At 40.9% G+C, this 21750-nt stretch overlaps 2 protein-coding genes across 5 annotated transcripts in view; both read left to right on the top strand.

Moving 5' to 3' along the window:
* The first annotated feature begins 148 nt into the window (after positions 1–148).
* Positions 149–2796, top strand: LOC103815858 (uncharacterized). 2 transcript variants are annotated; one of them, XM_050972774.1, is made up of 2 exons: positions 149–472; positions 713–2796. In XM_050972774.1, the coding sequence occupies exons 1-2, from the start codon at positions 158–160 to the stop codon at positions 782–784; spliced, it is 387 nt and encodes a 128-aa protein (XP_050828731.1). In that variant the 5' UTR covers positions 149–157; the 3' UTR covers positions 785–2796. The 2 variants fall into 2 exon arrangements, with proteins under 2 accessions (XP_050828731.1, XP_050828736.1); XM_050972779.1 differs by having other exon boundaries at positions 158–462.
* The window catches only part of APOO (apolipoprotein O), a 66066-nt gene continuing 44787 nt past the window's right edge, over positions 472–21750 (top strand). The window contains exons 1-3 of one of the 3 annotated variants that reach the window (XR_007777197.1): positions 472–802; positions 2819–2915; positions 12651–13362. The gene's annotated coding sequence lies outside the window, so the exon portion shown is untranslated. Of the gene's footprint in view, positions 803–2818; positions 2916–4233; positions 4371–4573; positions 4685–12650; positions 13363–21750 lie in introns of those variants that run through there. The other 2 variants (XR_007777198.1, XR_007777199.1) reach the window with 2 other exon arrangements.

Raw genomic sequence — 21750 nt, 5'->3', positions numbered from 1 at the left:
CGCGCTACCGGCCGGCCGGGGAGCGGACACCGAGCTCAAGGAAAAACCGCAATCAGGGCCGGCGAGTCGCCATCGGCCACGCGCCGGGGCGGCCACGAGTCAGGCGCGCCACCGGGCAGCCCTTGTAAAGGACCCCCGGTCGCCCTCACGCCGGGTGATGCAACCGGGGCCTGCGGCGGGGCCGCGCAGCGTGCACGGGCGGGAGCGCGGCCGGCGGGTAACGGGCGCGGGAGCGCGGGCAGCGCCTGGCGCGGGCACGGCGCGCCTGCGGGAGCGCGCAGCTCGGCCGTGCCGGAGCCCGCCGGGGCGGACGCCCCGAACACCCCGCCAAGAGCGCCGGGAGCCGGCAAAGGCCGCGCCGGTGCCGTGCGGCGAGGGTGTGGAACAGTGCCGTGACTGCGGGAAGGGGAGCGGGCCCGGTGAAAGGCACACCGAAGGCAGGAGGCTCGTGCGGGGCTCAGGGTTTGTGGCTGTGCGTGTTTATTTGGGGTGCCCGGGGGTGCGATGCAGAAAGGCACCCGGTGGGAGGACTGAAGCACGGTGTCCTTGTATGTACTGAAATGAGCACGTCGACCGCGGTGTCTGCTTGAACAGTAACGTGTTATATATAACCTGTGTTATAACCTGTGTTATACGTATGTTGTAACCTTTGCTGGCCAGCGGCATGAGATCTTTCTCATTTCAGCCTTTTTTCTTGTTACTGTCTTTGTAGACTGGGCGACAAATATTATTGTTAGGGAAAGCATGTGGATGTGAGAGCTGCCCCAACATAAGAACAACCTGAATGTTTTGTATGAAACAGGTAAAAATCCCACCAAACACTTGCTGTTTCCAGAGTTGGATATGACATACATGCTTTATAAATTGAATAAATCTCTAATTCAGTGATGAGAGCGAGTTTAGAGGTTCACCAGAGAGTAAAGGCCAAATTCCCAATCCTTCCCTGTGGGAAATCAAGCGGACCTCTTCATGGGAACCTCTTACAGGCATAGAAGATGTTGCTGGTAGTATTTCCTCTGGTCAGGGAAGCAGGTTTCAATGCAGGTAACTAGTTATCTCAAATTCGTGTGTGTTGTGCCAACAGCAGTGGCTTTGTGTGTTGGAAAACACGTTTGTTCTCAGACTTAGCCTGGCTTTGCAAGTCAAAAAAAGCAGGTTTGGGGCAGACAACCACGTGACTGAAATGTGATGATGGAAATCCGTGTGAAACTGGTGTGCCTGGTTTAACAATGGTTGTACCCTCCCACTTTCACCAGTGCTGCTATTTCTGTGATTTCCTTATACAAGAGCTGGGAGTGAGTTCTGCTGGATATACCTAGAGCAAACACATTGCCACTGTTCTTGATCTGAGGAAATTACCAGGAGCACATTGTAAGAAACCTTCCACTATCTATGGTGTTGTCAATGACAAAATGTATTTTGTCTTGCAACTCAACCATGTCGTACATTGGTCTGGAAAATAAATTTTCATATCTAATCTTTTATCAGGCCACATGGTGTTTTCAATTTTGTATTAAATATCTCACTTCTGGGAAAAACAACTGAGATACACAAGGTGTTGTGGGAACATGATGCAATACTTGGTTGTAGTTGCTTTGATGTTCACACATGTATAATCCCACTTTTATGAAAATGAACTAAAAATACTGGACTTTGTAGTTACTTAGCTGTTTAAATTATGCAATAAATGCAGTGCAGTGCGTGTAAAATTATGAAAATAGTTTTTGTCACATTTGAAACAGCCTTTAAAAAGGACTTAATCCTTGCCAAACACCCTGTCAGAAATGTGAAAAAATACACAAATTGTTGCTTCTATTTTAATAATGAGATCATACATTTTACATATTCTGAAGTACTCTTGCTATTTTGATTCACTTATTTGGAAATTTTGTATTATAAAGAAAACCCAGAAAAGTCTAAAGTCTGCAGCAAATGTCTAATTATTGTAGGATCATAGAATGGTTTAGGTTCTAAGAGACATCAAAAATCATTGAGTTCAAATCTTCCTGCCATGGGCAGAAACACCCTTCACCATCCCAGGTTGCTCAGAGCCCCTTCCAGCCTGGCCTCGAACACTTCCAGGGATGGGGCATCCACAGCTTCTCTAGGAAACCTGTGCCAGTGCTTCACCATCCTTACAGTAAAGAATTTCTTCCTAGCACCTAAACCTCCTGCCTCTTTCAGTTTAAAGCCATTCTTCTCATTTTGTTACTACGTGCCCTTGTGAAAAGTCCATTTTCTAGCTTTATTTTGGGCCCCCTTTAAGCACTGAAAGCTTCTATAAGGTTTCCTCAGAGCCTTCTCTTGTCCAGGCTGAACAACCCCAACTAAAATAGATCAGAACATTTCTAGGAATTGACATTATGTCATACGTCAATATATGTGTATTGGACATGAATATGTATTAATTAAATAATGTTTTAAAATATTAGAATTAAATTGTAACTAGTGTATTAATACTGCTGAAAAAACTATATCCAGAATTTTATTCATTGCAATAGTCTCATTTAAGCCAGTGGTAACTGTTTAGCCACTGACTTTGTAGAGATGTCTAAATCAGAGGGGTCAACCCAAATCTCAATTTAAATTAATATTCAGTAAGGTAATCTTGATACCAATGGTCATTGTCAGAAGCCTACATGTAATTATTTAATTTTATTTAGGAGACTAGAACTGAGACATTATTAATATATTTTGATTTTTTGGTAGAAGCAAGTTGTTCTATGTGAAGGAGAAGGGAATGGGAGGGTTTTTTTGTGCTTTGAAATGTTGAGCTTTTTTAAATGTCAAAGCTGTTGTGGTTTTGTTTTGTGGCTAGGTTTGAGGTCCTCTTCTGTGCCAGTGTGTAGGAGAGACCTGAAGATCATCTTACACCTCAGCTTGACACAAACTGCAGACAGCAAAATGACAGTCAGGTAAAAGATAGAAGTCTTCCTTAGCCTTTTCCACCCCTGCTGACCTATGAAGGTCAAAAGTCTGAGGGGTGCAGAAGGATGCATGAAGTTTTGGTTGTATTTCTGTATGTGATAAACTTGGTTTCTACTCATTTCTCTTTGTTGAAGCATTAGATATGGGTGGGTACATGCTTGCTGCAGCAGGAGATGTGCCTTATGGGAAAGGGAGGGAATGCCTCTCCTTTGAGACACAGGTGGCAGGAACACCTGCTGTCTTGGCAGCGTCAGTCCATAAAGGCCATTTTTTCCACCATAAGTGCACAAGTAACAGGTTTTAAAACAGTGACTGGGGAGATGGGGCAGATTTACTGTGTTAGTGAAGGAGATGGAATAGTAAGGAGTTGCTATAAGGTCTGGCCATTGAGATGAAGGAGTGAATGGGAAGCTGATTGTAGCAGAGGGAGCAGTAGGTGGGCAGTTGAGCAGAGTGGGAATAGCTTTGGGAAATGGTTCATGGTGTGAGGCCCTAAAAGGTGGGATAGACATTCAGCTTGGGAGTGGCAGGTATAGAGAAGGTACACTGGTTTTATAAATCAAGAATGGGAAGGGGTTGGTAATGGGAGACTGAAAATAGGCTGTGAAAGCGATGGGAACAGCAGTAAGCAGGGAGAGGATGGCAGCCTGTGGCCTACTGTTTAAAGCAGCAAGTGACATGGAAGGGTAGCAAATGGTTTGGAGGTGGTATTGGCAAATGAAAGTTCCACGTAGGTTAATTCATCTCTTACAATAAAATCTGAGTTTGCCAGGCAAAGATAAAATAGCAAAAGCTAAGGGGAGATGTTTGTGCTAAGGCAGAGCCCTGTTCACCCCACTCAAGGCAGTGCTCCCTGTGTGCAGTTTGTTGGCTGCTCAAGGGCTGCCGGTCCTGACCCCTGCGGCTCTGGTGACCCGGTTCCCACGCCGGCTGGCAAGGCAGCCTGCGGAAAGCGGAGCTGGGATCAGCCCGCAGCACCTGCGGTTGGCCGGTGTCCGGGGAGGAGCTCAGCCGGCACCGAGCGGGGATTGCTGTAGCCCGGGGCGGGTTGCAGCGCTACACCGGGCAGCTGCCATAGCAGACTGGGAGCTGCCATAGCAGACTGGGAGCTGCCATAGCCTCGGAGGAATTGGCCGCACCCTGGAGGCAGCGGGGTGGGAGAAAGCAGCGCAACACCGACCCTCTGCGCTTCCTCGCGGGCCGGACGCAGATGATGCTTCTCGGCGTCGCTGTCTCCAGCCGTGCTCCTCGGGGTGTGCCGGGGCTCTAGCGTGTGGCTGAGCCCGCACGGGGCGGGGCGGGTCCGGCCCGGCCGGTACCGGTGCCGGGGTACCGGTGCCGCTCCTTGCCCCGGGCCCGCCCGCAGGTGCGGCGGAAGTGACGGCCGGCGCGGTGCTGCCGGGGGAACATGGCGCCCGCGGCCGCGCGGGGCAGCGCGGAAGGTAAACAAGCGTGAGGGCGGCGGGGACCCCGGGGGCGAGGCCGGGCCGGGAGCGCCGGTGCCCGGGCGGCGCGGCGGGGGCGGCTCCTGCCTCCCCCCCGAGCGCGGACGGCGGGGAGGAGGGAGCCCAGGATCCCCCCTTCTTCCTCCGCCTCCTTCTCCTCCTCCTCCCGGCTTCGCCTCAGCCATTGCCCCTCTCCGCAGCCCCCCGGCGCCTCCCTCCGCCGCCCCCGGCTGTATGGTACACGGAGCCAGGGCCCCTCTCCGCCGCTCCAGCGGGAGGAGCCGCGTCCTCAGCGCCGCCGCTGCCGAGAGGTGGGTGAAGAATCCCCCGGGCCCTCCCGTCGCCGTCGCCCGCCCCATCGAGGGCGGCCCGGGCGCCCTCCGGGACCCTCCTCCCCCGGGCTGGGGGACGGCGGGCCGAGTGCCCGCGGGCGGCAGGCGGGGAGCAGGCGGGCTGGAGCGGGCATCGGGCGGGCGCAGCGATTGCCTGGCGGCTCCGGGGCGGCCGCAGCCCCGCCGGGCCCCTCGGGTTCCTGCGGCCGCACGTCGCGGATTCCGGGCCTGCCAGCCCCCCTTGCCGGGGAGCTCGGCCTGCGAGCTCCGCTCACAGCGGAGCGCGGCTGAGCGGGCCAGCAGACAGGCTGAAGTAGGTCATCTGAGTTCCTGCCCCGAAAATGGCCATTTTACCTCCTCCCCCCCCCGCCCGCCCCGATCGTAGTTGATCGTGAAAAAAATATCCGTGATCTGTATGAGTAGAGCTAGGCAGGGTTGGTACTAGAGCTTGGATCCATTCGGTGAATGCTGGAACGTCGCTTAAAATTTTAAAGTTCTTGCTTTTTTATTTGGGATTTTTCTCCTCCCATTTAGAAGAGGAGTAGGAGAATCATAAAGCTATTACTGGATAAAAGGACAGAACTACTGAAGTCTGGCTTCCTGTGGACTTGTTATATAAACTTGCTTGGAGAATAACCCAGCTCTTGCACCACCATTGCCCCAGTTCACATTCAGATCCCCTGAGCGCACCACCATGCACCAACATACTTCCTGTGTTTTCCCTTCCATCACCTAGAAAACATGTTTAATTTCTACCACATGTCCTATAAACTTTCCCACTGACACTCATCTCCTTTCACTTTCCATAATTATACCCTGTGGCTGGTTTGGATCTACACATATGTTGATTTACCTTTCAGCAAGCAGAGCACAGCAGATAACCATTGAGCTCACCCTGGAGGCTTCAGACCTTTTCCATTCATCTAGCTGCCAGTTTGGGGGATATGTGTAGAAATGAAATATGTTTGAGGTTTCTGTGTTTCTGACAAGTGAGTTTGACATTTGGCTGTGAGGTTCAAACCTTGTGTGTCTTGAGCAAAGGGCACAATCAATGTCATTTTCTCAGAAGATGCTTGGAGTACTTATAAAGTTAGCAATAAAGATACAGATAAAAAGACAAATGGAGGGGATAGTTTAGCAATCCTAACTTAAATTTAAAATATTTTTTACTAATGGAGTTTGAATATTACTTCTTGCTCTTTTCCATCTTATACTAAAAATTTATAAGTCAGAAAAGATAGGATTTTTTGTTATTTACAGATACTTAGCTTGCTACTTTTCTGTATAAAATACACTATAATTTTCTTCATAAAAATCTTCACAGTGAATCAGTCTTTATTCATACCTTTTTCTTACATTTGACTCATTCTGCAAGACACAGATATATATATATATATATATATATATAAGAAGGACTAATATCATTCAGGATAGAGCAGTCCTGTCCACTTTGAGAGCAATGGCAAATCTGTAGTTTTCAACACTGCTTATCATTTAACATTTGGTATTAGTAATGCAAGTATTTCCAGTTAAAGGTAATTCTCCTTTTGGTAGATGTATCAACTATTTTATACGGGGTACCTGTTCTGGTATCAGTAGTGAAATTGCAAGAGCATTGAGCTGAGCTTGTTCTGTGTTTGGGAGCAGGTTTTTCTGTACAGGTGTTGTGATGCAGTGACCTTTTAGACAGGTGGTTCATGCTATCTTAGTGTCTGTGAAGTGCAGTTACAGGTTCTGACACATAGAGTGAAGAATAACCATGCTGAGTTGAGGCACAATCCATGCTGAGTTTTAGGAGCTTTGGTTGTAACTGGTTCTGATGCTTCTGACACAGCCATGATGACCATAATGACACCAAGTGCCACTGTTGCTATGTGCTGATTCAGATTGCTCCTAAATAGTGACAGGAGCAGAGATTGTCAGGGGAGCTGTCCTGGTCAGCTCTGTGTCCCTAAGAAATGGAGTGTGGGCAGCTTTCAGGAGTAGCCAAGTTCTGGCAGTCTGGTTTCTCTGACTGGCAGTGATTGGTAAGCTCCTAACTTCTCCATTTTCAAGTTATCCGGTGCTTTTGGAATTCTCAAGTTGGATTAGATGAAGTCTTAAATGTGAGCATACCAATGTGTTGAAGATAAATTGTTTCCCCAGTTTAGTGTACTAATTGCAAAGGATTTCAGATAAAACACATGGAAACTGGATGTGTTGCTTTGTTCCCTACATTTGCAATTGTTGTAGCAATGGAAAGCTTTGATAGCCACTGGTTATTGATCTATCCCACATGACATCACTCCTTCTGTTGCTGTTAGTGGGGGAATATGGTGAAAAATGGTAGACAAAATATAATGGTTTTAGTTTTAAACCATGTAAACAAAGGTTTAATTTGGGGGATAAATGATTTTTTCTGTGTACATTATAATTGCATTCTTACTCAACACAGTACACTGCACTCAGAGGCCCAGCCTTCAGCCATGTGTGCAGTTGTGAAGGTTTGCTAGTGTGTTCAGATACTTGTTGTATTGTATTTTCATATGTGTGTATAACATTTGATGATGGAGAAATGTCCTCTTCCTGCAGAAAAGCGTGTTAACAAAACTAGGGTCAAAGAATTCTGCTCTAGGCAGCCTTTGCTGTGAACCTCACCAAATAAAGCATGCATAATGGCTTTAAAATTTACATTTAAATGCTTGCATTTGGTGGATGGAAGAGATTATTGTGTTTTAAGCGCTATTTTAGTACTTTGTGTAACCAAAGTGTGGTTCTGTGTGTCTGGTGAAATATCTTTATGGTGTAACTCATGGATAATAGTGTTTTAGTATGTGAAAATTTGTTGTTCAGCTTGTACACAAAGGTGATTTCATAGAATATCTATGGGATAGGTAAACTGAACAAGTACTCCATAATTAGTAAATAAAACCAATCTTGCTTGTTCTGTCTCAGCCTCCCAAGTGAGTTACGAAGGAATAACAGTAAAGGAAAGCTGAAATTTTCCTTTGAGCTGGTGTGCTAGACTTGGTAAAGGACAATAAATTTCTGTCCCTAGAAAATGCATATAAGCTTACATATTACATAAAGATACATATTCAAAGGGCCCTTTTTCAGGTAGTACTGCTTTTGGAGAGGTTTTAAATCCAGGAGGGCGTGTGTCAAAAGCAGATATTCTATAGCTTGCTTCTCAGTGGCCAGTGCATTTAGACTCTGTTTCTTCTGCTTGTGACTAAGAGCCTCAGACACCCTGAGGAAAGAAGGTTCTTCTTGTTTAGCAAGAAAAAGCAGTCTAGAGTAGGGTTGTCAGACTTTTATTACAGCTGCAGAATAAAGATGAGGAATCAGTGTTCCAAGTAAGTGGTTTTGCTGTTAGAGCCCTGTAGAATCTAATGCGTTATGTGCTTAAAGAGGAAAAAATGGAAGGAACAGCTAATAAGGTTAAATGTATCTCTCTTTTGGCTTTTCAGCAGAGTGTTGCTTCCTCTGCTGCATTATCCTGATCAGCTCTAATATGTGCTGAACAATAACAAATGTCAATGTACATTGCCCCCCACCTCCCGTTCATTGTTTATACATTGGAATTTTTTTGTTCCAGTTTTCCTATAGACCACTGCAGGCTCCATGTCTTCCATTGGATTAAGTGTGCAGCTGTGATTTGCATGCATGAAGAAAGTCTAACTAAATTTTCCATTTTTATTGAAAATATGAAAAAAAAATTATGTATTGTCCTCTGGGAAATAACTGCAGCATTTGAATAGTGCTTAGAATTACATCAAAGATTGCAAGTGTGTGTGTGGGAGGAATGGCATAGCTATGCTTTAGAAAAATTACTTGCTTTGAAAGTATTTTGTATTGCTTTTTTTAATGTTTGAGCTACCACATTGCTATTTGCTTTTGACGGAGGATGTTAGCTTTAGAAATGAAGATTTTTACCAATTAAGCATAATATGCATTTAATTATCTACTTTCCCAGTTTTTGTACTATTTTAACCCCTTTGTGTATTTGCACTGGCAATGCATTTTTTGATTTAAAGAAGAATTTATCTGCTGATAATGTATATGGCTTTATGCCAAGAAAAGGATATTTACTCCTTTTATTTAATGCAGGGAGACAAGTAGTCCTTTTGCTTTTCACTCCTAGAATTCTGAAGCTTCTTTAGATGGTGTAAGGAGAAGTCTTACTGCTTTTGTGTTTACCTAAGTAATCCATTCAATGCTCACTGCTATTTAGGAGGGAAAATATGTTAATGTTGAAAACTGTAGATTTACTAAATATCAGCAGGAATGTGAAAAAAAGGATTAAGTGATTTAAACACACACATTTTTAAAACATTCAAAAGTATTAATTTCCAAGTGCTGACCCCTTTGTTACTATTATGGAGATTTGTGGCTGACTCAGTGTTTTAAATATTTTTTATGGAACAGCCAGTTGTAGGGAGATGTAAAAATTGTAACTCTAAAGGGTGTTCGCAAAATACAGGTGGATTTTATTTCTCAGTATTTCAGTGCCTTGTTAGATTTAAAATTCAAAGGATTTAACATATACATGAATTTTTTTGTGTGTGTATATTTGTCTTATTTCTATTTAATCAGAATTTAAAAGAAGATTGCAAAAAAATCCCCACATCATTGCAGTGTCTGTGCAAAAGCAACAGGATCATACATTCACCGACTAGTTGAGGTCCTAAGGGACCTCTGGAGGTCATCTGTGCCACCTGCAGGGCTACCTAGAGCCAGTTGCCCAGGACTCTCTGGTGCTGGTTTGGTTGGGGTTTTTTGGTTTGTGTTTTGTTTGCTTGTTTGGGGGGTTTGTTTTGGATTTGGAATTCTTGTTTGATTGTGTTGAGTATTATTTACTTGTTTTGCTCCTTAAAGGCAGCACTGGAGGTGCATCTACCATGTCTCTCTGCTTAACTTCACTTCCAACTTTTCCATTTTGCTTCTTGAGGATGGAGCAAAAGGCCTTTCTTTTAGGGTCATCCTGTGTACAAGGATTTGTCTCCTTATTTTTGAGGAGTACCCATAATGTAATTACCTTTGTCAAAGTAAGGGCAAAGATCCTCCTGTGTGTTTGGAGCTTGCTGCTGTGGTTTTTCAGTGCTGTTCAGGTACACAGCACTGAAAAACCAGTGCTGCAGTAATGCATATACTCCTTTGAAGAAATTCCTTCAGTAGGATTACCTCTGTAATGGGGGATCCCATTATTTCCAGATGAATATACAATTGCTTCTGTCACATCAGGAATGTTGCTTCATTTTTTAACTTTTCTCCCCTGATACATTGTTGTGTCATTCTGTTCTCATTCTCACATTTGCAAATTCCAACTGTCCTTTCCCATTTTTAAACCTGATCATGGAACTGATGCTGAGCCAAGTCTTAGTTGGTCTCCTAAAGCTCTGTAACTTACACAGTTGTACTGTCTGAGAGTCTTTGTAACCACTGGACCTCTTGGCTGATTTCAGACAGCAGTGAGAGTTGTTTTAAGTCGCTGTATATTTTATGAAAATGAGTGGCCCATTTAAAGGCAAGTGATCATTAAATCTCTGAACAGGAAGGATGAGCTCCACTATTATTTAACATCAGACAACTGGGGATGGGAAGTGAGGAGTTACAAGTGCTCTGATGAAAGAAGGAAGTAAGCTGATATTGGTCCTTACCTTTTTATTTGATATCAGAAATCCGATTAGAAAGCAAAATCCTGTGAAGTCAGGCTTTATGCTTCCTCTTCAGTTGGGTGCTTCTTTTTGAGGTGGTAAAAATTAGTGAAGTGGCTCTTTCCTCTTCTGCTTTTGTGTAAGAGTTGGCAACAACAAAGAAAAATAGCTGATGGTAGTTTTTCTTTCTGGTAGGCATTTGATGTTGAGAAATAAGAGACTCACAATATGACGTTGCAGAGCAGTTTTCATGTCTCTCTTTGTCTTCAGTGACATTGAAGGGAAGGTGCTCTGTCTTGGATACTGGTGAGAAAGTGATTGGATTATCATCTTTGTTCTTTGCTCCTGCTCTTACTTTCAGGAATTTGAATTCTGTGAGAAGGCCTTAACTGTAAAGACCACTCCCAGCATTAGCTTTATCGTGGACAGAGCCCATCATCAGGCTTCAGCAGTATGGGAGTGGTGCTAATTCCACGAGGTGTGGCTACAAACACCCATTCACCAGTTTAGTTTTGCACAGACAAAGGGTATCTCCAGTTTGGTTTTCCAGGATGTGTGCTGAGGAGTGGAGAGGAGATGATTAACCATTGATGAGTCTAATAAAATTCATTCCTGTTACAATGGCAGCAGCCAGAATGTGGTGCTTGAGGAAGTGGGGGTAAGTGGAAACTGCTCTCTGAGGCTGTGAAACACAGGCCAGCCTAGAGTCACTTCTCGGTCCATATACTTGTGTGAATTTTTATGACCTTGAGAATCTGCAGGTTTTTCTAATGTGTTGGCATTATTTAGATTTTCATGTGGGTTACTAGTACCAAAACATTATTAGCTTCATTTGTTATAGAAAATTCAGAGTTAAATGCAACAAATATCTGAGGGAAAGTTGAAGTGTAATTTAGGGTGGGATGAAGTGGAACAAAAGTATCTGAACCAACTCTAATAGTAAATGAATGCCAGGTAGGGAAGTTGTAGCTCTTTCTCTCTCTTCCTGCACAGGTGTGTGTCCTGCCCTTTCTATCAGGTTGGTTCTTGTGCCGAACCCCACAGAGCCAAGTCAGAAGTAAGGTCACTGGGAAGCAGATAGATTTCTAGTTTTGAGGTTTTGTGTGTGCTGAGGAGTGGGGTGGTCATGTTTGTGTCGTACCTTTTTCACATCTGGCCTTCCCTGCTCTTAGTTCATTTTTTAGTCATGTTTATGAGTTGAATTGACTTTTTGGAGGAGCTCAGTGAGCCCCAGAAATGGCTCAAAGTGGGCAGCAGGAGCTCAGGTCCCGGAATGTGACAGAGAAGGAGAATGCAGTGTGCTGTGGTCCTTTGGTGAATTGTTAATTGGTTCAAGCTACGTTGTGCAGCCTCACCCTATCTAAACCCAAAGAAGTTGAGCAACATTTTGAGAAGTTTCTGGATTTTGAATAGGTTTTTATTTTGATTATTGAATTGACTTTAACAGGGTAGGATCCTGCTACTCTTTGATTTTTTTTGATTTATTTGCAGTTTAGTTTTAGCTTGCATATAAGTAACGGTATATCTGCAAATGCTTAATGAGCAATTAAGCTTCACTAAGCCCATTATGCAAAATGTTATTTTTGTGACCTACTCACAAAAAATGTCAGTGCTTCTTGTTGCCTTAGTATTTTGCACTTCATAGATCTCAGAACTTAATATTAATCACTGTAGTAAGAAATGGGGGGAAATGTGATGGGACTGTGTTTTTACAAAAGTGAAGCACACAATCTCAAATAGTATCTGTGAAAATGTTCAGTTTCCTACAAATAACTTTTGAATAAGTTGACATAGATCTTAAAGCATAATAAATGTTGGGGTTTTTTTAAGATCATACCATGTACAGATCTACTGAAGCTTGTTTCTGAAGTTCAGGAAGTTTGGCTTCCTTTTTTGGAGACCTTTGATATCCAAGAGTGGGTGTTTTATTGCTCCCCTGAGATAAATCTTTAGAAAGATTGATGGGGGGAGAGGAAAAAAACCATGACAACCTTTTTAGTTCATTATATGACCATGAATTAACTTGGAGTAAGGAATCATTTTGGCAGTACTGCACAGTTATTTTTGTTCATTACCCTGTCTTTAAAATGAGAATATTTGGTTTGGGGAGAAATATTTAAAGTTTGTGTTTTAAGTTATTTCCTAAGTTGATTTTTCAGCTGGAGACAGAACAGAAAGAATGGTGAAGACTTTTAAGTCCTAATCAAAGCAATCTCAGTTAGGATTTATCTGGTCAGGAAGAGCTTGTAATATGTTATTAGAAATTATGATTTATTTTTATTTTTATTTATTTTCTTTCTTCCCCCCAGGTGATTCATGGCAGGGGACGTGGAAGGGTTTAGCTCCTCCATCCATGACACCAGTGTCTCTGCAGGATTCAGAGCACTGTATGAGGAGGGATTGCTTCTTGATGTCACACTTGTCATTGAAGACCACCAATTTCAGGCCCATAAAGCACTGCTTGCCACCCAGAGTGATTACTTCAGGATTATGTTCACAGCAGACATGCGAGAACGAGATCAGGACAAAATCCATTTGAAAGGTCTGACAGCTACAGGCTTCAGTCATGTCCTACAATTCATGTACTATGGAACTATTGAACTGAGTATGAACACTGTTCATGAAATCCTTCAGGCTGCCATGTATGTCCAGCTTATAGAGGTGGTAAAGTTTTGCTGCTCTTTTCTCTTAGCTAAAATCTGCTTAGAAAACTGTGCAGAAATTATGAGACTTCTGGATGATTTTGGTGTAAACATCGAAGGAGTCAGGGAAAAATTGGATTCCTTTCTTCTAGAGAATTTTGTGCCACTCATGTCCAGACCTGACTTTCTTTCATATCTGAGCTTTGAGAAGCTCATGTCTTACTTGGATAATGATCATCTGAGCAGGTTTCCAGAGATAGAGCTGTATGAAGCTGTTCAGGCCTGGCTACGCCATGATAGAAGACGCTGGAGACATACGGACACCATCATTCAGAACATCAGGTTTTGTTTGATGACACCATCCAGTGTTTTTGAGAAGGTTGGTGCATTTGAAAAGCAGTAGGCAGGATTCATCATTTAGCTAGGGCAGCATGCCATTAAATAGGTAAGATTCCAGAAGCTATGCAAAGGAACAAAATGATAGCATTTATTTTTCTAATAAAGAAAAGCAGAGAAGGCAAACATCTAGAAGTGTTGTCTTTGCTTATTAGACAATAATACTACAGTGGCTGGAGAACAGGTATGTTTGCAGTACATGTTTATATGTGACTTAACATGGAAAAGACCTTTTGAAATAAGGTCACTTGTATCTAGTTTGATTTCAAACGTTCTTAACTGTTTTCTACAAGTTGCTTCTTGCTTTCCAGAGGTTTTAGAGCTGCATATAATAATGTAGAGTGTATGTTATGATGATTGTTATCAATATAATCAAAAATAGTGACTGCAGATCTTATGTGGCCTAAGTACAGGGGAGAGTTATTTACAAATGAAAAGTAGCATCTGCTCTTAAATCTGCAGAGCGTTGTTGTTGTATCTTCAGTACTTGTGCTATTACATAGCAGTTAGAAGTAGGCCCTGATCCTGCAAAGTTACACATAAACTTGGTTGTACACAAGATATAATACAATCAAAAATTTTTGATGGTGTCAAATGTAATGATTGACTTTAAATATCAGAGGACTCTTTGTAACAGGTGATTTATAGTTAACTTCCATTGTATGTAGTAAGAGTTCAACAAGAAAAATGCCTTTTCTACTCTTCTGTTGAAGAACAGACAAAAAAAATTGTTTTCTAGTTCTTCAGAATCTCTGAATATTGATTAGCAGTACAGGATTACAATACTTTGTAAGCAGTTCTCATACAGGCCAGTCAGTGTTCAGGTTAGGAATTACTTGATCTGTGCTGCTTTAACAATGTTAGTTTTGTGTTATAAGATACAACTTCAACTTCTATATTTTTCACCTCCTAGGAAATTAATAGGAATTCAGACCCCATGTTTTTGTTGTGCTTCATACAAATTAATCTTCCATATGTTTTTACTTCAGTATCTAGTGAATATACAGGCAAGGCTGTCTTGGTTTTAAGGGCCACTGGATCATCTAAGCAGGTTTAATGGTTTTAAGGGCCACTGGATCATCTGAGGAGTAATTCTTATTTGTATTTCAGATTGTAAGAGCTATTAATTACTTCAGACTAGTGAATTTTTATCTTTTGGATTTTTTTCTGTGCGTGTTAGCTGAATATAGGAAGCAATAATACATAAAATATATTTATGGTGCTATATTGGATTATAGACATAAATAAAATAAATACCTAAAGATATTTTACAGCACTAATGTAATGTTTATATTGGGTTAAAACATTTTTAACTAGTAGGACTTGAACTCTGCCGGATACTTTGCAGTGTCTTGTTTTAAATAGCACTTCTACCATATTATTACATTATTTAAGCCTTTCAGTAATAAAACCTACAGAATTCACAACATATTTTTTGAGGTTAATCTAATAAGGCAGGATTTGTGTGAGTCTGCTTCAGCAGTATGAGTTTTGGGAATGCAAGCCCAAGCATCAAGCTGTCTTCAGTTAAATTTCTGTAAGTACAAATGAAAATGTATGTTGGTCTTCAGCATTATATTTGGGTATAACTTCTGGAGCTGGTTTTGGGATCATTGGTATAAATCCTGCATATAGTGCTCCTCCTGTTTTATCTTGACAGCTACCAAATGGCCCAATAGGTACAGCTTCAGCAGAGCAGTTGTTTTGAGCATGCCAGGTTATATACTACATGTAAAAGCTTTATCTGCTAATACCCTCTCTGTAATTGTATGTGGGAGCAGAGAAAAGCCAGTGCAGATTATGGAGTGAGACAGCTCAGCAGAGGGAAGCAGAGCTAATGATGTCATTTGTTACTGCAGCTAGGAATGCATTTGTGTTCTACCCTGGCTGGAGAGTATTAAGTTATCCAGCAGGACAAGTGACAAAGGACAACTGCAGTTGGAGCCAACATCAGAATATAGAACACTTTATTTTTTTAATAAAAGAGTATGTCTGTTCACTGTTCTGGCAGTAACACAGGGAGAGCCTCTTTCTTCTCTGTGTAGAATGGGGAAATAGTGGTAAAGCTCCCTTTTTTGGAAATCCACAAACAGAATCCAGCCTTTTCCTGAAGCCAGCACATAGTAAATGCATGAATGTACCAAATACAGGCTGAAGTCGACTCTTCCAGTTTATCATACTCTGTATTTACTGTACACTGGCTGACTTGTTATGTACTTTTGTGTAATCTTTCTAATACCTATTTCTCAGATGCTTTTCACTGTAGGATATAAATAACTTAGATAACTTAACTTTGCAAGTCGTGGCAAGGATACTTTTGTCCTCTTAAACTGTTCTGTTCCTTACATCTTTTTTTTTTTTTTTTGAGAGATGTACAATTTAAAAATTAAAGCAGTGAGTCTAGATTAATACCTGGAAGCTGATGCATTTAGAGTGCACAAGTGAAGGTACAGCATGTTTGCTTACTACAAAATGTCCTGGAAGAATGGCTTCTGAGCTATGAGTAGGTACTCCTTTTGTTCCTCAGCCCTTAAAGTACATGCAGATGTATGGGAAAAAATGGAAATATAAATCAAGTAAGGATTTAGGGAATAGTTAGAAAGTAAAGGCAAAGTATTTGGGGAAAAACACAAGTTTCAGTATCTGTGTTGTGCTTCCCTGTTTTTACTAAACATATCCATGGCTTTGTAAGTCTTGAGGAAGTTTGGAAATAGGAGTTGGTGTGCCTTTCACCTGGATCACTGAGTAAATCTCTGTGTTACTGGAGGCAACCATGTCATGATTTCTCTGAAATATTCTGTTTAAGCTCCGTTTAGTTTCTCTGTACTACTCAGACTGAAATGTTTCAAAATCTCTGTTGTTAAAACCCAGAGATTTTTTTTTATGTCCAGTCTGTAAGGTCTATTATGACTAGCTCATGCTTATTAATTGCTAGCCTAAATCAAGTATTTGCTAATCACTAGGTTCATCAGCTTCTGTTGTAGAGGTAGGATGAATAGCACATTATCTCTGAATATCTGCTGTCCTGTTCCTAGAAAACAGTAATTTTTGAGAAGATGTCATTATAGTTTATGTTACTGTGACTTTACCTTTCATAAGTGTGTTGAATTTTTTTTCCCCATTTACCTCCATTTCTAGTAATACATATGTATCTACTTACACGACTTCGTTTGCTGAAGAAACGAAGTTTGAATAAGAAGTGTGGATGAAGTTAGGGGCCCCTCTTATTGTAAATAGGTGCTGTGCTCAGTATTTTTGGGTGTTAAGATTGTTGTTGGTGTGAATAGATCTGGTAGCAGTATTTATTACATGCAGAGCTTCTTAATTGTGGCATATAGATTTTTGACTCCACTTTCATTTGAGAGGTTAGATTGAGTTAGACTCCAGCTTGATTTTGACAATTTCTCTTTCTGCTTCTGAAAAGAGACAGCTGAGTAATCAGTTTGAGGGCATTGTCCTTGCTTCTCAGAGGCTTTCTTGGTTAGGCTGAAAACACTTAAATGATTTCTATTCTTGCAGAATAGCCCTTCAAGGCCCTTCACTGGTACTGAGCAGTTCTCATACCAGCTGATAATTGTGATTAGAATATGGCCAGAGATAAATTGATATGAAAATAATAAAGATCCTTGTTAGTGGAGTTGATGGGATCTTTAGTTTTGATTCAGGTTAATCTCTAGTAAAATAAGTTCAGGGTTTTGTTTCAAGTAAGTATTTGATCTTTAGAAATGTGATACAGATGCCATCATTCTTCATTGGAAAGGTGGAGCATTGCTTCTGTACTCCTAGTAGCTGAGTTTGAGTTGCATCACATATTCAGAATTGGCAGGCTTAGAAAACATAAGCACAATAAATTGGAATCTTAAAACAATTCTCTGTTTACATGACTAGAAATGAGAAAGTGACGTTATGAGCCATCGAGATTTTTCTGTGCTTTTGTTTTTGTTGGGTTTTTTTTACCAGTTCTACAGAAGGAAGCAAGTTAATAGCCACCCCATATAATAACATACTAAAATTTAGTTACCAGGTGCACAAATAATAGCTGTTTAGTTTGGGCAGTTCAAAAGAAGCCTTTTTTTCTGATTTTTAAAGCTTTTTCTTATAAACCTAAGTAACAAGAATACAAATAGAGCAGTAGCTGTAAATGGTTGTATGAGGAATTTTTTTTTTAAAGTCCATATACTGAAGTCAAATGTGTTACAGAACACTTACCTTGCATTTCTTTGCTCTTCCTGCAGCTTATTAATTAGCATAATTGGTTTTGGGGAGGGGGAAAGCTGATGAACATAATGTGGGACAAAGCTGATCTTTTGTGGAGATAACTTTTCAAATTAGAAAGTAATGGCTTAATTTTTTGTTTTACTTCTTCATATAATATAAATGGAAGATTCTGGGGCTTCCATAGCTGTTACAAGTAGAAAAGCATGCATTCAATACAGCAGAAAAATAGGTAGTGATTAATCACTGCATTAACTTGGAAAGCCAGCACTTTTTATGGAGTGTTTCACTGGTTTAAAATGAAGAAGAGGAAATGCATTAAAGCTCAAATGCATTGGAGGGATGCCCCAGGGGGCACGTAGAGGGATGGATGTTTTTAATTATTTTTACATCTTTTATTATGGAATAACCCATTTGATTTTGTTTATGCTGTTCTCAGTGTGTGTAGCAGAAAGACTGATTGTGAACCACTGATAGTTCATACACTGAGATAGTCCCCATTCTCCATCTCTAGAGATCCTGTGAAAACTCTTACATTAGGTTGTGTCCCAGCATAACCTCTTTAAGGGGGTTTTCTCCAGAAAATTAAAGAAAGAATTGGAAAGAATGTAAAGAAAAATCACACGGGCAAAGCTTTAGCACTTGGTTTAAATTCCTTTTTTGATGATGTGACTGGGGTTGATAAGGAAGTCCAACTTAAAATGCATTTGAGACCCTTCAGCAAGATAACATTTTAAAGAAAAACTTCAAAGCATTTATATATTTTGAAGCATTTATATATTTTTATCAATTCAGACTGATGATGTACTCTTTAGGAATACACGTTTGTTTTACTTCAGGGTTCCTGACAATTGCTGTACATTTCCACCTGTTTTGCCAAAGTCCGTGTGTTCTCTTTGAGTGTTGTTTATTATGGACACATTCCTTCAGAGCTTCTCCATTTGAACCTAACAGGAAAATTGGTCAGTTGATAAGCACTTTGCTATTTGCTGATCAGCTTCTTGTTGTTACTTACAGGTGGTAGCAGAGCCTACTTTTGAAAGCTGAGGGCTTTCCTTTTACATGTTTTGGGTGTCAGATAGAAGTTCCTGCAAAAGGCCGTGGACTTTCATCTGCTGACATTTACAACTTACATTTGTTTTAAATACCAAACCACCTAAATTTTAATGCTTCTCTTTTTTGATTATATACACAAGTAATGAAAATTACTGTAAAAATACTTGAAAGTGTAGGCAGAGGGTTTTTCTTATTAGGGGCTGAACAGGGCTTTCAAATATTTCTAGAACATTTCATAATGTGTGACTGAAAGCGGGTCAAATGACCTACATTTGCTTTGTTTTCATTTGCATTAAGCAAGTGTGAGCAGTCTGTACTTTCCTATAGGCATATCCTAACATTCATCATTTGAGCCTCAGGAGAGGTACTGCCCCTGCATGGCAGAGGTTATGCTGGTGGAAGGTGGATGGCTAAAACCAGGGATATTTTTCCTTGACAGCCAAGTCTAGGAATGCTCCATTTACCTTTTCTTACCAGAAGTGAGGCAGTTGATCACTCTTGTTTTGTGGGATTTTTTTTCTGCATATTGTAAGAATTGCTAGTGCTTGTGTATTTTCATGTTCAGCTCTTCAAACTTGTGCTTGTCGAAACTTCCCCATGAACTTCGAGAGGGTGTTAATAACTGGGAGTTGCATTTGCTCCATCATGTCTTTTTCATTTAAGGTAAGAGCTTGGGGCTTTGCTTTGGCATGAGTGCCTTTGTCAAGATAAGCAGTAGTAAACTAATATCCTGGTATTGAGGGTCTCTCTCTGGAATTAGAGATACTCCTTGTTTCTTTTGGCATGCTCTCATGGGGTGAGATTTAGGCTATGTGGAGGAGTACAGTGATGAAGTTGTATGCTTATTTTAATTCCAGTTTCTGGCTGGCATTCCAGTTCCTAGGTCTAATAGCAGAGTTGTAAATGCTGAGAGAGAAAGAAAAAAAATTTCCATCTCTGCCAGGCTTTACTGATATGCTTCACATTGTAAGCATGTTGATCCTGTTGTCTTCCATAATTGCCCAAGAAAACCTGAACTGCATTTAGATGGAAAAAAGATATTTATATTTTTATTTAACTCCAAAGAGGATAGCTCCAGTTTGGAAATATGGAAGTAGTCCTGCTGGTTTAGAATTTGAAAGTTCCTTTTAAGGATAAAGTAGCCCAGCCACGATTCTTTCTTATTTTAACTTCTTTTTTCATTTTTTTTTTAACCTTTATATGTTACCATTTTTTTGTGCTGTGGTTCTCCCTGCCAGCATATTTTCTGTAATTTATGTTCAGTCTTTTCAGTCAGGCAAGGCATATGGTTTATTCTAACAAGTATCATATGAGCAAATCTGTCTTTGTATGATATATATTATATATTTGCAACAAGAAAATAGAGCTGTTGTTCCCAGAAGAGCTGGGCTTGCTGTAGGTTTTCAGTAAGTACCATACCTGAGTAGACCTTTTTGCTCCAAAATCACTTCTAGTAAAAACAGTAGAAAGGGGCTAGACATTGCTTCCAGAATAATATATATGATCTGCATATGACCATCCTCCTTTTTTTCAAACAAAGATAAGTTGAACTTGTCAGAATTAAAGTGGAGGAAAGAAAAAGTGTAAATAAAAATATCAAGTCACTGTAACTATTGAGCAATGTATTGCTTTACAATTGTAGGTTAATATTCGGCTTTCTTTTTGAAATCTGGTGTTTCCAGCTGTCTCAAAAACTGTGCAAATTGTGTTCAATAATAGCAGTTCAAAAGATTTTTTTAAACAATCATTCTTTGACAGCAGAATGTCTTAATTACTATGCAAGGAAGATACGATTACCAGATGGCTAACAAAATTTTAATGGGATGTGCTTATGGAACAAGCAGCTACTTTATTCACAAGGTATAAAGAGCATTAATTTCCAAATTGCTTTCCATATATGTCGAAATTCATACCACCACTCCTGAGACATTTGTTTTTTCCGACTGAGGATAGGAGGAGGTGGAGTAAAAGATACTTAAAAATAGTAGCTCCAGGTGTTACTTTGTGATCACTTGAAATTTCAGAGTGGCCTCTGAATTTTTTTACAGAGCATCACTTCTTATTTGGAGCTGGTGGATACTAAAGGCTTTTAGACTGTTTGAAAGCAATCCAATTTTATGTGAAAGAAACTGGGATTTAGGATCAAATCTGATGGAGGGTTTGTGGATTTGTTAACATCTAGCAAGTTTTGATTTGTTCTATAAGTGTGATTCAGAATGCTGTTTTACACCAGACTGTACAGGAAGAGTGAGGCTTCTGAAGAGATTCCCAAGGTGAGCTGAGGACTGCCTTGAGCTAGATTAATTAAAATGTTCAAGACAGGAATGTGTTTTGGAATGGTCTCAGGAGCAGCCTCGGGTGCTTGAATTGGCTTAGATAGCGGGAAGGGTCCCAGAAGGAATTCTTATTTTCCCCTGTGCCTGCAACTCCAAAAAAACTGAGCAAGGATGGGTTTTAGGTTGTAACTCTCACCTGGGAAATGGAAGTTCAAACCTGTCTCTTCAATTTGCAAAAGAAATGCACAACCAAAGGATTATAGGTGGAGATGTTTCCTTCTTGTGTTAAAGGCATGTGTTGACGTGTAGACTCACAGAGGGGAAACTATAAGGTCGTTATCATGATGAGTGGTTGGTGCAAGCACATATTCCGAAGGAAGGCAGTTGGGTACCGTCCCTTCCTACCCCAAGGCAATTAAATAGCCCTGTGAGCAGAGCCTAGCATTTGAGAGCTCAAGCTTAGTTTGTGAGAATTCAGAAAAAAACAGACTAGAATAGACCTTGGTAACCACAGAATGGGTGTGTGGAGTGTCGTTGAAACCCAGGAAAAGATGGAATTTTTAATTTGGGTACTTTATCGATTAAGCAGAAGATGAACAGAAGCTGTTTTCAGGATAAGGAATAATGATTCTTAGACTTGGGGATTTCAGTTGTGCCTAATTCCAGTATAAATTCTGCATGTGATTATTCTGCTGAAAATGTTAGTCACTGCTCTTGATCACTAAATTGCCTTCTGGATTTTGGATAACAATACATCAGTTTAAACCTTCATGCATAAATGCAATTGCTCTCAAGATTGCCTGAATGAAACAAAGTAAAATAAT

Source organism: Serinus canaria, chromosome 1 (genome assembly GCF_022539315.1).
Source record: "Serinus canaria isolate serCan28SL12 chromosome 1, serCan2020, whole genome shotgun sequence".
In the NCBI taxonomy this organism is placed as follows: domain Eukaryota; kingdom Metazoa; phylum Chordata; class Aves; order Passeriformes; family Fringillidae; genus Serinus; species Serinus canaria.
This window is presented reverse-complemented; position numbering and strand designations above follow the sequence as displayed.

Bases quoted from the DNA above. Each gene is read 5' to 3' on its own strand.
- LOC103815858 (XM_050972774.1), top strand. From the start codon at position 158: ATGCAACCGGGGCCTGCGGCGGGGCCGCGCAGCGTGCACGGGCGGGAG. The intron at 473-712 runs GTGCGTGTTTAT...CTGTCTTTGTAG, and splicing joins GGGGCTCAGGGTTTGTGGCT to ACTGGGCGACAAATATTATT.